General features: G+C 41.4%; 1 protein-coding gene across 6 annotated transcripts in view; it reads left to right on the forward strand.

Annotated features, from left to right (window-relative positions):
* STYK1 (serine/threonine/tyrosine kinase 1) overlaps positions 1–13,141 on the forward strand; it is a 38,177-nt gene that overhangs the window by 18,956 nt on the left and 6,080 nt on the right. For 5 of the 6 annotated variants that reach the window (XM_025879926.2, XM_073877974.1, XM_025879924.2 and 2 more), the window contains 4 exons: positions 7,451–7,598; positions 8,040–8,174; positions 10,710–10,976; positions 11,727–11,908. In XM_025879926.2, coding sequence (XP_025735711.1) covers positions 7,553–7,598; positions 8,040–8,174; positions 10,710–10,976; positions 11,727–11,908 — 630 coding nt within the window. In that variant the 5' untranslated portion in view covers positions 7,451–7,552. Of the gene's footprint in view, positions 1–1,405; positions 1,597–7,450; positions 7,599–8,039; positions 8,175–10,709; positions 10,977–11,726; positions 11,909–13,141 lie in introns of those variants that run through there. The other variant, XM_073877975.1, reaches the window with a different exon arrangement.

Below are 13,141 nucleotides of genomic sequence, written 5' to 3' on the forward strand. Positions count from 1 at the left end.
ATGACATAGCACTGAGGCAAACAGCATTTGAGCTGATTTCTTGATTGTGAAATCCCCTGTCCATTTGTCTCTCTGCCTGCCTGAGTCTGGGACTCATTTTTCAGAGTAAGAGAAAGTGTGTGTGTGCATGCGTGTGTGTGCATGCGTGTGTGTGTGTGTGTGTGTGTGTGTGTGTGTGTGTGTTGCAGCAATCTTCCCAAAATGTCTTCCTTCTGTTCTTTACAATGTGGCTCCCCTCTCCACCAGAGGGCAGTGTGCCAGGATAGGCTGGAGAAACGGCAGAGCAACAAGGGGCTCCTCATTTATGGGGAAACTGCCAAGATTTTTAAATACCAGACGTCTCCCCACCACCCCTGAATGAAAAGTCTAGCAGAATGAGTAGCAAAGAGGGGGACTGATCCTTGGAAACACATTGTGACTGACAACAGTAGCAGTGAGGTGTTTGAGAGAAGCCCCGAGCAGACGTCTTCTGTTGTGTCAATCAGGTAGGAGAAAGGAGATGCAGATGGATCAGAAGCGATTCTGTGTTTAGAAGTGGGCGGTAGCTGCGTGTCCTTGGCTTTTCCCTGACTGAGAATCCTTATTCTGGGCTGGGGAAATTGTTGTTCATTAGTGATCTTGGGAAGAGAAAACAATCAGTGGGAGAATATCTAATTTGAGATACATATACTATTTCTGGGCTTTTGAGGTTCGAATGTGGTAGATGGAGAATATGGAATCAAGAACACAAAAAATAGAATGATAATTATAATAAAAATAAAATGTCTTGAATTTGTGTAACACCTCAAAGGAAGTAAAATGTAATCTCTGTAATCATATTTAAAATTTGATGGGGCATACAGTATTACTGAAATTCTTACCTAGATGTTAGGGGGCCTGTCTTGCAATCACGTTGCTCCTCTATAAAGCAAACTTTTCCGGAGCTACCGGGATAGAAGTTCAGCTTCTTCATCTCTACCGTATAGCACATGCTTTAGGAATTCCTATAGATACATAAGAATAAGAAGCAAGAAAAGCTGATAACACTCAGTCTAACTGTTAAAAGACCTTTGTTTAAACAAGGTCAGGATTCCCAGGCACCACAGGAGACTCTCTACCAACCATTTCAAAGTGTGTTTCAAGCTCTGGGCTTCTAGGAAGGTGGGGGAGGGTGAAGATCAGAACCACCACAATCCTTCAATATCTGAGAACAGGAGGACAAGGGATTCCTTCTGGGTAACCTCCCCTTCTCTTTGCCTCATCCTCACTAAGCGATACCACGCTGCACAAGACAAGTTATCTACACTAGTCAGGTTTTCTGGATTGAAAGAGGGTCATCTCTTCAGTGTACTTTCCCTTTACTCTTTGTCCTCTGACCAAGTGTGCTTCAGGAGGAAGGTGGAGCCTTGGGTGCTGCACGGTGATTCTACGTCTTAGGCCAGTGCCCTGTCTCCTGGGAGTTCTAGCACCTTTCTGAGCCTCATGCTCCCAATGAAAGCTTGCTATAGGCCTGGAAACTAGATCCTTTCCCTCCAAAAGCAGAAGGTAGAAAAAGAATTGAGCTCAGATCCAGGAAAATGAGCAAACAAAGAAAATGACCCAAGATTCCATGATCTGGTGAGTACTGGGAAAAGTTTCTGATGCTACCTTTATTTTCTGAAGACATTTTGAAGACAGACATGCAGACATTGTCTGTGCCCCCGTAAGATCTTGGAGAACACACTTAAAGGCAGATTCTACTCACCTGCCCTTCCCAAATTATGTTGTATTTGTTGGTGAAGTTTGATTTCAGCATTATGCTTTCTATGATTCTTTTGGATTCTGACATAATTCCTTCTTGACACTATTGGTCTTGTCCATTTGAGTGACAGATGTGTAGTAAAGTAGTTTAAGGAATATCGGGTTTGTAACTAAAAGACTGGGGTATGAAAACTTGCTGTGTCATTTACTTGCTTCTTTATGTTTTAATTTTTTTAAAGATTTTATTTATTTATTTAACAGAGAGAGAGCAAGAGAACGCAGGTGAGCGCACAACCAGGGGGAGCAACAGGCAGAGGGAGAAGCAGGCTCCCTGCTGAGCAAGGAGCCCCATAGGGGAATGGATCCCAGGATCCTGGGATCATGACCTGAGCCAAAGGCAGACATTTAACTGACTGAGCCACCTAGGAGCCTCCGTTTTAATTTTTTTAACCCTGGCTTATTCAGAACGTAATCTTTCTGAGCCACAGTTTCCTCCTTTGGGTGAAAGTGCCTAGCATAATACCTGGCATATTGTAGTTGCTCAACATGTTTATTGGAGCTGAAAATAGGAAGGACAGCTTGCTTTTCAGAATGTTAAAGCTTAAGTAATTTTGGAATCCTGTAGATAGATCTGAGCAATTCTTTTCTATCTCATTTCCAATTTTTTTTTTAAAGATTTTATTTATTTGACAGAGAGAGACACAGCGAGAGAGGGAACACAAGCAGGGGGAGTGGGAGAGGGAGAAGCAGGCTTCCCACTGAGCAGGGAGCCCGATGTGGGCCTCGATCCCAGGACCCCGGGATCATGACCTGAGCCACCCAGGCGCCCCTCTCATTTCCAATTTAACATGTTCATTCCAGTAAATGGTTTTTTGTTTTTGTTTTGTTTTACCAGACTGCTCAAGGATAAGGATGAAGGGGGAGGGGAAGAGAAGGTGAGTGAGGTAGAGGGTGGACTGCTTCAGTCTGGGGGCTACTACCTCCATATATTTCACCCTTCTCACCTGAACTCTTTGAGTCCTCTGCCTCAGAGCTCATAGCTATTAGTAACTCCCTTACCCAGTGTGGCATCCATGTGGGTGAGTGGGTCACTTGTCTTCATAAAAAGAACATGGCTGGTGGACCCACTTGTGTTGATACACAGGTGGTGAGGTTGAGGGTGAGGCTGGTGTAACATTTAATCGTATCTTATGGTAATGGCGCCAGGTGTTATACGGAGGTCAATCAAGGAATTTCTCACACCACGTAGGCAGATGGAATACAGGAGAATGGATCTAATTTTTAAAGTTCTATTTGTAAGTGTATTTGGTAAGAAGAATTTCTTCTGGATACTCCTGAGTAAATTGTTGACTGTATCTGGGAGATTATACTGTGCTCACCGGACAGAAGTGTTGCTAGTAGGAGTTGTGTTATTCTTGCAACCAAAACTGTGTTTGTGTGTAATGAAACAGATATAAAGATGGGGCATGGTGTTATGCTTGCGTTGTGCCTCTGTGTAAGAGTTTGGAGAGTTTATGTTTACAATTAGCTTAATTTCAGTTATAACCATTCACTTGTGTGGTGTCCAGACTGTAGTCTTGCGAAGATTTGGGCTGAACTTTACCCCTCATTTCACTCTCATTTTCTTCCTATTGTATCTCCTTCTTCATTGTGCTATTTCCTACTCTAGATTCTCAATTCAGGAAGGGAGCTGAACTTTTCAATATGCCGACAGAAAGTCAGAAGTGATTGAGAAGAGAGAAGATAAGAAATGATAACCACAAATGAGGGAATAATATTGTTTTAATTAGAGCCCTGCCTGAGGAGATTTGGCACTGTTAGATGTAGGTATGTGTAAACTATAGGCAAGCTGTGTACATGTTTTCCAACCATTAAATGGAATTATCAGAATAAACAATTTCCCAACTTTACTGGATCCTTGATTCCAATGGCTTCCAGTAATACTAGTAATACATGGCACTAAGGAGAGAACTGTGGAATAATGTTTTATATATGTAAGGACCTTACAGTCTAGGTAAGAGAAGAGTAGCCAGTATACATTTCTTTTTTTCTTTTTGAAGATTTTATTTTTATGTAATCTCTACACCCAACATGGGCTCAAACTCACAACCCTGAGACCAAGAGTCGCATGCTCTACTGACTGAGCCAGCCAGGCGCCCTTACATTTTTGTATTAACGCAGTGAGAAAACTGTCTAGATGTAATCGAAGGGGTAGAGTATTGGTCATATTGTATAGAAATGTTGGTCAAGAACACTGATAGGTTAGAATCTAACCAATAGGAAGAGTCATCCTAGAAAGTTCTGGCATCAAGGCATGTCTTTTCTCAGGTTGACACAGTGGACAGGCAAAGTCATGTGGTAATTGAATATTTAACTGCAGAGAGAAAAGCAATGTGAGAGGAATATTGTTGCTACAAGTGAGTATGAGCATCTTCTGATATAAGTGCTTTGGTGGGCTCTAGAGGTGGTAAGGTTTCCTACGTAGGCTTCCATGCCTATGGGGGTGGGTATGCCTGGTGTGTTCACCTTAAAAATTCTGGACGCATTTCATATATTCCATATGTCTCTAGCCAAACTCTAATAGTTGGAAAGAGCTTATTGTACAAATGCCTGGAAAGCAATCTACTGAGTGGCCCTCACCATAGCCCTACACGTTTGTTTCCTTGGTCTAGCATTCAATTATTTTGGGTTTCTTGTTGTTACTAAGCCAGCTTCTTTAAAGTATGTATGCCCAAATAAAGATACACAAATGAACCTTGTTCAGGAAATGTAATAGAAGGTCATACTATATCCAAATGACCACACTGTGCTCTGTAATTAAGTGTGATATGTAGGTGCAAGGGTATAAGCATGGATTTGAGTCACTGCGTGTGGGTGGGTATGTTTGGCCATGTGCCTATAGCTCAGTTTGGGCCACCATGAGCAGTTCTAAGTGAGGATACGTGTACACACAGGCCTTTAAATGTCTTCCTTTGGTATGTATTAGTGGGTGTGTAGTTTCGTTTCTGGGCAGAGCTTCCAAGCTGGAGCCAGCTGCTGACTGACTTTTTCTTCCACTTGTACTGTGGTTAAGAGAGATTATGCTCACAGAACACTCCCCTGGAGAGCCAAACTTGTTAAACTGGCTGCTCCCTGAATGAACACAATTACATCTGATAGTGCACTGAAAAGGAAGTAAGAGGAAAGGAGAACAAGAATGAGAATGGCAGTGAGACATTTTCAAGCAGCTTTTATTCAAAAGCTTCCTGGTTCTGGACTGTGCTAATGTTTTATTATTTAAGCTCTTCTCTTTCTCTACCATCTCAAGGCCCCCTGATTCTTGCCCTAGCACCAGTGCTTTCCTTCCTTGTGGTCTTGTGGAACTGTGGAAACTTTCTCAACTCCCTTTCACCTTGCTTTCTTGACTTATAAACTAGATGAGATGGACTTTGTTATCTTATAATTCATTGACTTCATAGATCCCTTGTTATGTACAAGCCCACAGATAAGAAGGTGACTTTCCTCTCCCCAGTTTTCCTCCTGGCCACTTCTCTGTATACATGGGCTTCTGTCAACCAACCACACACTTGTCTTTCTTCTGAGTTGTAAGAAAATTGTCTAATTCTCATCTCCCAATCACGGAGCTTCAAGAATAGTGAAAAGGGGGTGAGGCTGGAACTGGAAGGTTTCTTTATATATGTGTTTCAGGCACTAAGGGACTCTGCCTCAATAAGTCACATTGTGGTTATTAGTATCAATAATAAAGCACAACATGTAATAGAAGACCGCATAATATGGCGAATAGCACTTATGTACAATATAGTATTCTGTAATTCTGATTTGTAAAATTTTACCTTGTTATCAAATCACTACAAAACTAGATCACACACTTAGGATCACCTAGACACTGAAAAAAAATCACCATTTTTTCCCCCCAGATCCATCAGAATTAATTAGAACCAGGGAAGACTTTCGTTTACCAAGGGCAAAATAAAGTTTGTATATATATATATATGTGTATATATATATACCAGCTCTCTTTAGAAAGAAAGGACCAGGTTTGGGGAGGTGGAATTTCAAATATATGTTGATCATACAGAATTAAAAGTGATGTACCTAAAGAATCTCTGGCCCAGTAAGCAAGAAACTAGTTTACTTGGAGGAGAATTGGGAACTGAATAAATGTAGAAGGATGGGGTAGGAGAAAGATTTTTATGGTATAGCACTTTAATTTTTTATTTTTGTAACTTATGAATATATACACATATATGTATATATTATATAGTTAAAGAGAGAGAGAAAGAAAATGGCTTGGTTCTGGATACTCCCTTTAATCTATATACTAGTAGGACTGAATGCCTGTGTCTGTCTATATATAATGACCAGGGGAAGCTCCCATTAAAAAATAAGTGATACACAGAAAAGAAAATATTAAACCTGCTTAGGATTATAGGGGAGGTAGATCATTTCCATATAACCCATGGACCACAATTGCTCAGACGGGTGGTGTGAACATGAACTTGAGCATTGGAGCAGGGGTTTTGGGTAGGAGGGGAACCTTTAAATAATTTGAGAAACAATGGCATGAAAGGATAAGGCCAGATCAAGGCTATACTTGTTGTATAATAGAAAGGGGGAAAATGCTAGGAAAAAACAAAGTTCTTCACACTTGAATATCAGGTAGATGGATAGAGATGAATGGATGACTCAGAAAGTTCCAGGTAGCACCTCACGCCAGTCAGAATGGCTAAAATTAACAAGTCAGGAAACGACAGATGTTGGCGGGGATGTGGAGAAAGGGGAACGCTCCTACACTGTTGGTGGGAATGCAAGCTGGTGCAACCACTCTGGAAAACAGTATGGAGGTTCCTCAAACAGTTGAAAATAGAGCTACTATACGATCCAGCAATTGTACTACTGGGTATTTACCACAAAGATACAAATGTAGGGATCCGAAGGGGTACGTGCACCCCAATGTTTATAGCAGCAATGTCCACAATAGCCAAACTGTGGAAAGAGCCAAGATGTCCACCGACAGATGAATGGATAAAGAAGAAGTGGTATATATACACAATGGAATATTATGCAGCCATCAAAAGGAATGAGATCTTGCCACTTGCAACGACGTGGATGGAACTGGAGGGTGTTATGCTGAGTGAAATAAGTCAATCAGAGAAAGACATGTATCATATGACCTCACTGATAGGAGGATTCTTAATCTCAGGAAACAAACTGGGTGTTGCTGGAGTGGTGGGGGGTGGAAGGGATGGGGTGGCTGGGTGATAGACATTGGGTAGGGTATGTGCTATGGTGAGTGCTGTGAATTGTGCAAGACTGTTGAATCACAGATCTGTACTTCTGAAACAAATAATGCAATATATGTTAAGAAAAAAGAAAAAGAAGATAGCAGGAGGGGAAGAATGAAGGGGAGTACTTCGGAGGGGGAGATGAATCATGAGAGACGATGGACTATGAAAAACAAACTGAGGGTTCTAGAAGGGAGGAGGGAGGGGGGATGGGTTAGCCTGGTGATGGGTATTAAAGAGGGCACATTCTGCGTGGAGCACTGGGTGTTATGCACACTCAATGAATCATGGAACCCTACATCAAAAACTCATGATGTAATGTATGGTGATTAACATAACAATAAAAAATTAAAAAAAAAGAAAGTTCCAGGTACTGATGTACTTAATACCTAATGATCTTTTGAGGTATCTTAAAACTCTCTGTATGCTCCATTTTATTTTTTCAGAATAATTTCACCCTTGGGAATTATTCTCAGTGGTGCTCTGTGCATTCTCTGGGGGCCAAGCAAAGGAGTGGACAGCTGTGTGGCCTGGGAGATGAGAGGGGCATGGCACGAAAGCTACTGGAATGCAGTCTCAGTGACAAGCTGTGTGGTAAGGACAGACACCACAGATGCCTATCTTCTGATTCTAGGATGACAGAGACGAAGTTCTGCATAGATTCTAGGAGGATGAGTTGACTTCTAGTAGAAATGAAGACGGTGTTCATAAAGGAATGGGCACTAGAGGTCATTGTCTTTGAAGAGGGACAAGTGCCAATCAGAGATCCAGATGCTGCATCCTTCACCTCAGCAGGAAAAATGAGAGATGAGACACAGAGCACACTTGATAGGCTGAGAAGTGGGGACACTGGGGTTTCTGATTAGAGAGCTGCTCTCAATAGTGGTTCCATTGTTTGGAAATGGAGGGGAAGAAGGAAGAAATGATCATTTCACGTATGAGGAGCTGAGGACTGTGTGGGTAGGGGAAGTTGTGTGGACATCAGATTGGGGTTCTTCTTCAATCTCTCCTCCTCCTGCTTGATTTCCTACCCAGTTGTCCGGGAGCAGCAGTATGAGATCATCATCATCCCAACCATTCTGGTTGGCACCTTCCTTATCCTTCTTGCAGTCATCCTGTGGCTTTTTATCAGAGGACAAAGAGCTCAACAACAGTCTCCTGGACTCCAAGGTAAAACTCAAACTGGGGCTGGGAGAAGGGCCGGGGAAGATGGAGATTACAGAAAGTAAGAGCCAAGTCTCAATGAGCCCAAGTCTAGAAGGTCAAGTCCCTGCTATGGGAGAGGAGGTATGGGGTCCCTCTTGTGGAGCTGAGGGGAGGTGAGCTCTTCTCTAGGAAGTCATGAGTAGAAACGCAGTATATGCTTGCTAGTTGAAACAACAGTAGGCAAGAGAGGCTTCATGTGACCTGTTTCTATCTTCTTTGTCCTATTGCACTATCAAATATTTGGCCATGCGAGTGTCTACATATTGGGGAGGAAGATTACTGGGTAAAGCCCAAGGCTTTGTTACCAGCCTCGAAGGATGACATTTTACTCTGTAATAGATCCCAGTCCTCCTCTGTGCTCCTGGACTATATGATGAAAAAGGGTAGCCTTCATAGCAGTCTTTGAAACATTAAGTAGGAGATAATATCCTGTTCTGAAGTACCGGTGAGCATATAATGAAAGTGAATTAGCTTACATGAAACTAAGAGTAAGGAGGAGAAAAAAAAATCATGACAGTGATCAGAAACTGTTTAGTGGCTGATCCCCATTCCCTCTCTAAATGGTAATTGGGTGATGGGCATTAAGGAGGGCACTTGACGTAATGAGCACTGGGTATTATAAGCAACTGATGAATCACCAAATTCTACCCCTGAAACTAATAATGCACTATATGTGAACTAAATTGAATTTAAATAAAACATTTAAAAAATTATCCCAATTCTCTCCTAATTCACTTCCAGAAAAACTTCTCAGAGAAGTTGTCTAAACTCACTCTCATGACTTCTACTTGTCACATTCTCTTTTGAACATACTAAAATAAGGCTTTTATCCCCACCACTCCACCAAAACAATTCTTTCAGAGATTGCCAATAACAGCTATATTGAGTCCTCTTCTTAACCTGTCAAAAGCATTTGGAACAATTATGCACCTTCTCCTTCTTGAAACACTTTATTTTCCTTTTAAACCTATAGTCACTCCCTTAATGGTCTCGTTTTCAGTCTTAGGGATTCAAACCCTTTCTCTATTCTAACTGTAGTCCCCCTTGAAATCCAGATTCCTGTATTAAACCACTTATTTTGCAGTTTGGATCCAATACACATCTCATATGTAATATGCCCACAGCAAAGGTCCTGAAATTCCCTCACAAATGTCCTCTGGTTTTCTATGAAGTGTTCAGTCTAAAATCTTGCAGATGTCCTTGACTCCTCTTCTCTCATATTTTGTATCCAATCCATCAGCAAATCCTGTTAACTCTATCTTTAGAAGAAACTCAAGTGTCTCTCATCTTTCATAGATCGTTGTAATACACTCCTAACTGGTTTCCCTACTTCTCTCCCGGTCCCTTTATGGTTCTCCACAGGACAGCAGAATGATTCTTTTAAGGCCTAAGTCAGTCCTGATCATTCTCTGCTTGGAATAAAATAAAATATAATTCTTTTTTAGAATAAAAAAGACAAAATTCTTCCAATGACCTTCCATGTCCTGGGCCCTCTCTGGCCTCATCTCGTATGATTCTCCAATTATCCCACATGGTTCCAGCTGTACTAACTTCATTTCTTTTCCTCAAATATGCCAAGTATGCTTCTTCCTCAATACCTCTGCTCTTCCTGTTCCCTCTGTCTGTAATATCCTCCCTGATACCAGTATGGTTTGCTCTCTAATTGCTTCCAGGCATTTCTCAAATGTTCATCCTATCAGAAAGGCCTGTCCTGGCCTTGAAATATAAAATAGCATCACGGATAGCCTCTGATTCTGCTATTTTCCTTTATAACACTTATCTCCTTATATGTTATTATCTGTTTCCCCTCTCTCCTACCACTAGAAAGTAATCATAAGAATCTGGGCTTTGGCTATTCCCAACACCTAGAACAGTTCCTGGCATGCAGGACGTGATATTTGCCAAATAAATGGATAGATTGATGAATGAATGGAGGTTTAATGAGAAGAATGAATTTCTCTTTTCCAATGGAGAAAAACTGAGCAAGGAAAGGGGAAAGTACTAGAAGATTTTTTTTTGACTGAGACTCTAGGAAATATGCAATTTGACTTTGGGGACATCTTAAGGGAGGAAGAATAGGCACGGCTTAGAGTTGAGTAGTTATCCATACCTTCCCTCCACCTTTAAAAGCCATTTGATTGACTTAAGCATTAGTCCCTACTGGTAGTGACCACCACGTTTCGGGTATCTGTGGTTTGAGTACCAACTCAGGAACTTCCTTACTTGTTTCCATACTAATACTGAACTGTAATCCTGAGAAGAGTAGAATGAAAATGTCATTACCACTTTCCAGAGGTCCATCTTGAGTTGTCTTAGAAGTAATAGGGTTATTATAAATGTTTCACAAGGTTGGCATTGATGCTGGTTCACAGCAGGTATCCCCACATCGGGCAGAGAGAAAATTGCTAAAGGAACTTCCTTGCCAGTGTGTTCCAGGCTCTGCTTTCCTGGAGTCCCTAGGGTAGGGAAAAGATGATTGGTATCATCTCTTTGTTCTAGGCATTGCCCCTGTGCCTCCATCTAGGGGCCTAAGCTGGGAGGCGGCAGGACATGGAGGAAGTGTGTTTGTGCCACTTAAGGAGACATCGGTGGAAAGCCTCCTACGAACTACCACTCATGCTCTGGCTAAGCTGCAGGTGCCCCGGGAGCAACTCTCTGAAGTTCTGGAGCAGATCCACAGTGGTAGTTGTGGGGCCATCTATCGAACCAAGATGTACACTGGGGACCCTGCTAAGCCAAAGAGTGTTGTCCTCAAGGCTTTGAAAGGTAAAAGAAGTGTTTGAGTTCCCTTTCCCTTTTTTACTTTTCCATTGTGAGCCCCCAGCCATGAATGCTAACAAGCTTACAGACATTAAGATGTTAATCAACAAATAGCTGTGATCACAATTGTGAGCTGAGTAAGAAGGGGATAGAAAATGAAAACTTGAGACAGAAATGTTTTTCTTGGGGTTTTTCCCTAGCTCAGTGATGCCTGTTGAGGTTGCTAGAACTGATACCAATATGAAAAAAACTGATTTTTTTCATACTGGATATTAGTGCATATGGATTTTGAGGTTGTTCCTTCATTTGTCTGCACTATCACTTTCCCTAATATTGTTTTCTTTCTTTCTTCCTTTCCCCCCTCCCTCCCTCCCTCCCTCCTTCCCTTCCTTCTTTTCTTTTTTTCTCTTTATATGGACCAGTAGTAGCAGATACATAAAACAGAACAAGGATAGGATAAGCACGAATACTAATCAAAAGGACTAGGCAGTGATAATATTTGAATGTGAACACTTGTCTCTTTAGGCAGATGAAAGTCTATCCAGTTCTAAGGCCTATGATTCTCTGTTTTGACAAGAAAAAAATCAGTGACCTTGAAATTATCTTCTAATTAGTTCCCTTTCTCTTTACTTTCTGTCTATACTTATTCTCCTTTGGAGTCTTGAAAATTACCATCTGAGGTTGCTTCCTCCCTCATACCTCCCATTTTATTGGTGATGTTCTGACTGCTTCCCCTGGTTCATCTGTCTGCCACAGAACCGGCTGGTCTCCATGAGGTGCAGGATTTCTTAGGGCGAATCCAATTCTATCAGCACCTGGGGAAGCATGAGAACCTGGTGCAGCTGCAAGGCTGCTGCACAGAGGAGCTGCCGCTCTATATGCTGCTGGAGGATGTGGCCCAAGGGGACCTGCTCAGCTTTCTCTGGACCTGTCGGCGGGTGAGCAGCAGGGCAGAGGCATTAGGAAGGAAAGGCTTGACCTGGCTGATTAGCTGGTCACATGTCAAATAGCCTGGCAAACGACAAAGCAGAGACATTATAGGAACATAATAATGATTAAGTATCACCATCCCATAGAATTTTTTATGATGGCAGAAAAATTCTCTATGGGCTCTGTTCAAAATGTTAGCCACTAATCACATGCGGCTATGGAGCACTTAAAATGTGGCTGATGTGACTGGGAAATGGAATTTTTAAAATTTTATTTAGTTTTAAATAATAAACTTCTCAACAGCCACATGTGGCTAATGGCTATCATAGTGGGCAGTGCAGATTTAGGGTATGAACTCTCGGCTTTATATCCTATGAGCGATGTGACTTTGTTGGGCAAGTCATCCCTCTGAGCCTGAATTTTCTGCATCTGTACAATGGGAATAATAATAAGTTATTATTAAAATTAACAGAAATTATGCATGTAAAAACTTTTGTTAGTATTGACTGTAATTTTATCGCTGTTAGCCTTAAATGTGTCTTCTATTCCATAACATCCCTCTAGTATGCCAGGGTTGATGAGGAGACATTCATCTTGAAAGTTTTTGTACTTCAAATTCATATTTAAAAAAAGGTAAATGTTTAGAAATTTCCAGGCTAAAATGCAAGTCCTTTTGCTTGCAGTTTTTCTGCTTCTCTACATATTCCTCTTTCTGAAGTACTGCATGTTTCCCTAGTTAGTTCCTCACTTACCAATGAACAAGTTCAATATTAATCAAGCCTCCTCAAAAGACTGATTACTTTACTGCTAAATGTGTATGATAAAGGGGCCCTGTTAATGCCTTACATCCAGTGGTGCAAATGGGACAATGTGCAAGTCTTTAGGCATTTAGGCCTTTGTAAGAGGTTATTCATCTGTAACTTGTTCTCTGCTCTACGCTATTCTAGTTTTTAAAACGATTATGCTTCTCTATTTTAGACCATCTACACATGCTTCTCTCATTACATCAAACTTCTCCCTTTCCTTTTTTTTTTGCATAGTCATTGTCCACTCATCCTTCAGATCTTTTTTTGTCACCATCATATGCTCTTTTTCATGTCCTTCATGGAGCTTATAGACATGTAACCATATATTTATGTATGATTATTTGATTCTGATGTCACACTTTAAGTTCCAGAAGGCAGCAGACATGTTTATTTTGCTCACTCTTGCGTTCTGAGTTCCAAAGATGGAACCTGGCA

The sequence above is a fragment of the Callorhinus ursinus genome, unplaced genomic scaffold (assembly GCF_003265705.2).
Source record: "Callorhinus ursinus isolate GAN/ISIS: 27379988/994484 unplaced genomic scaffold, GSC_fseal_2.0 scaffold27, whole genome shotgun sequence".
NCBI classification, from domain to species: domain Eukaryota; kingdom Metazoa; phylum Chordata; class Mammalia; order Carnivora; family Otariidae; genus Callorhinus; species Callorhinus ursinus.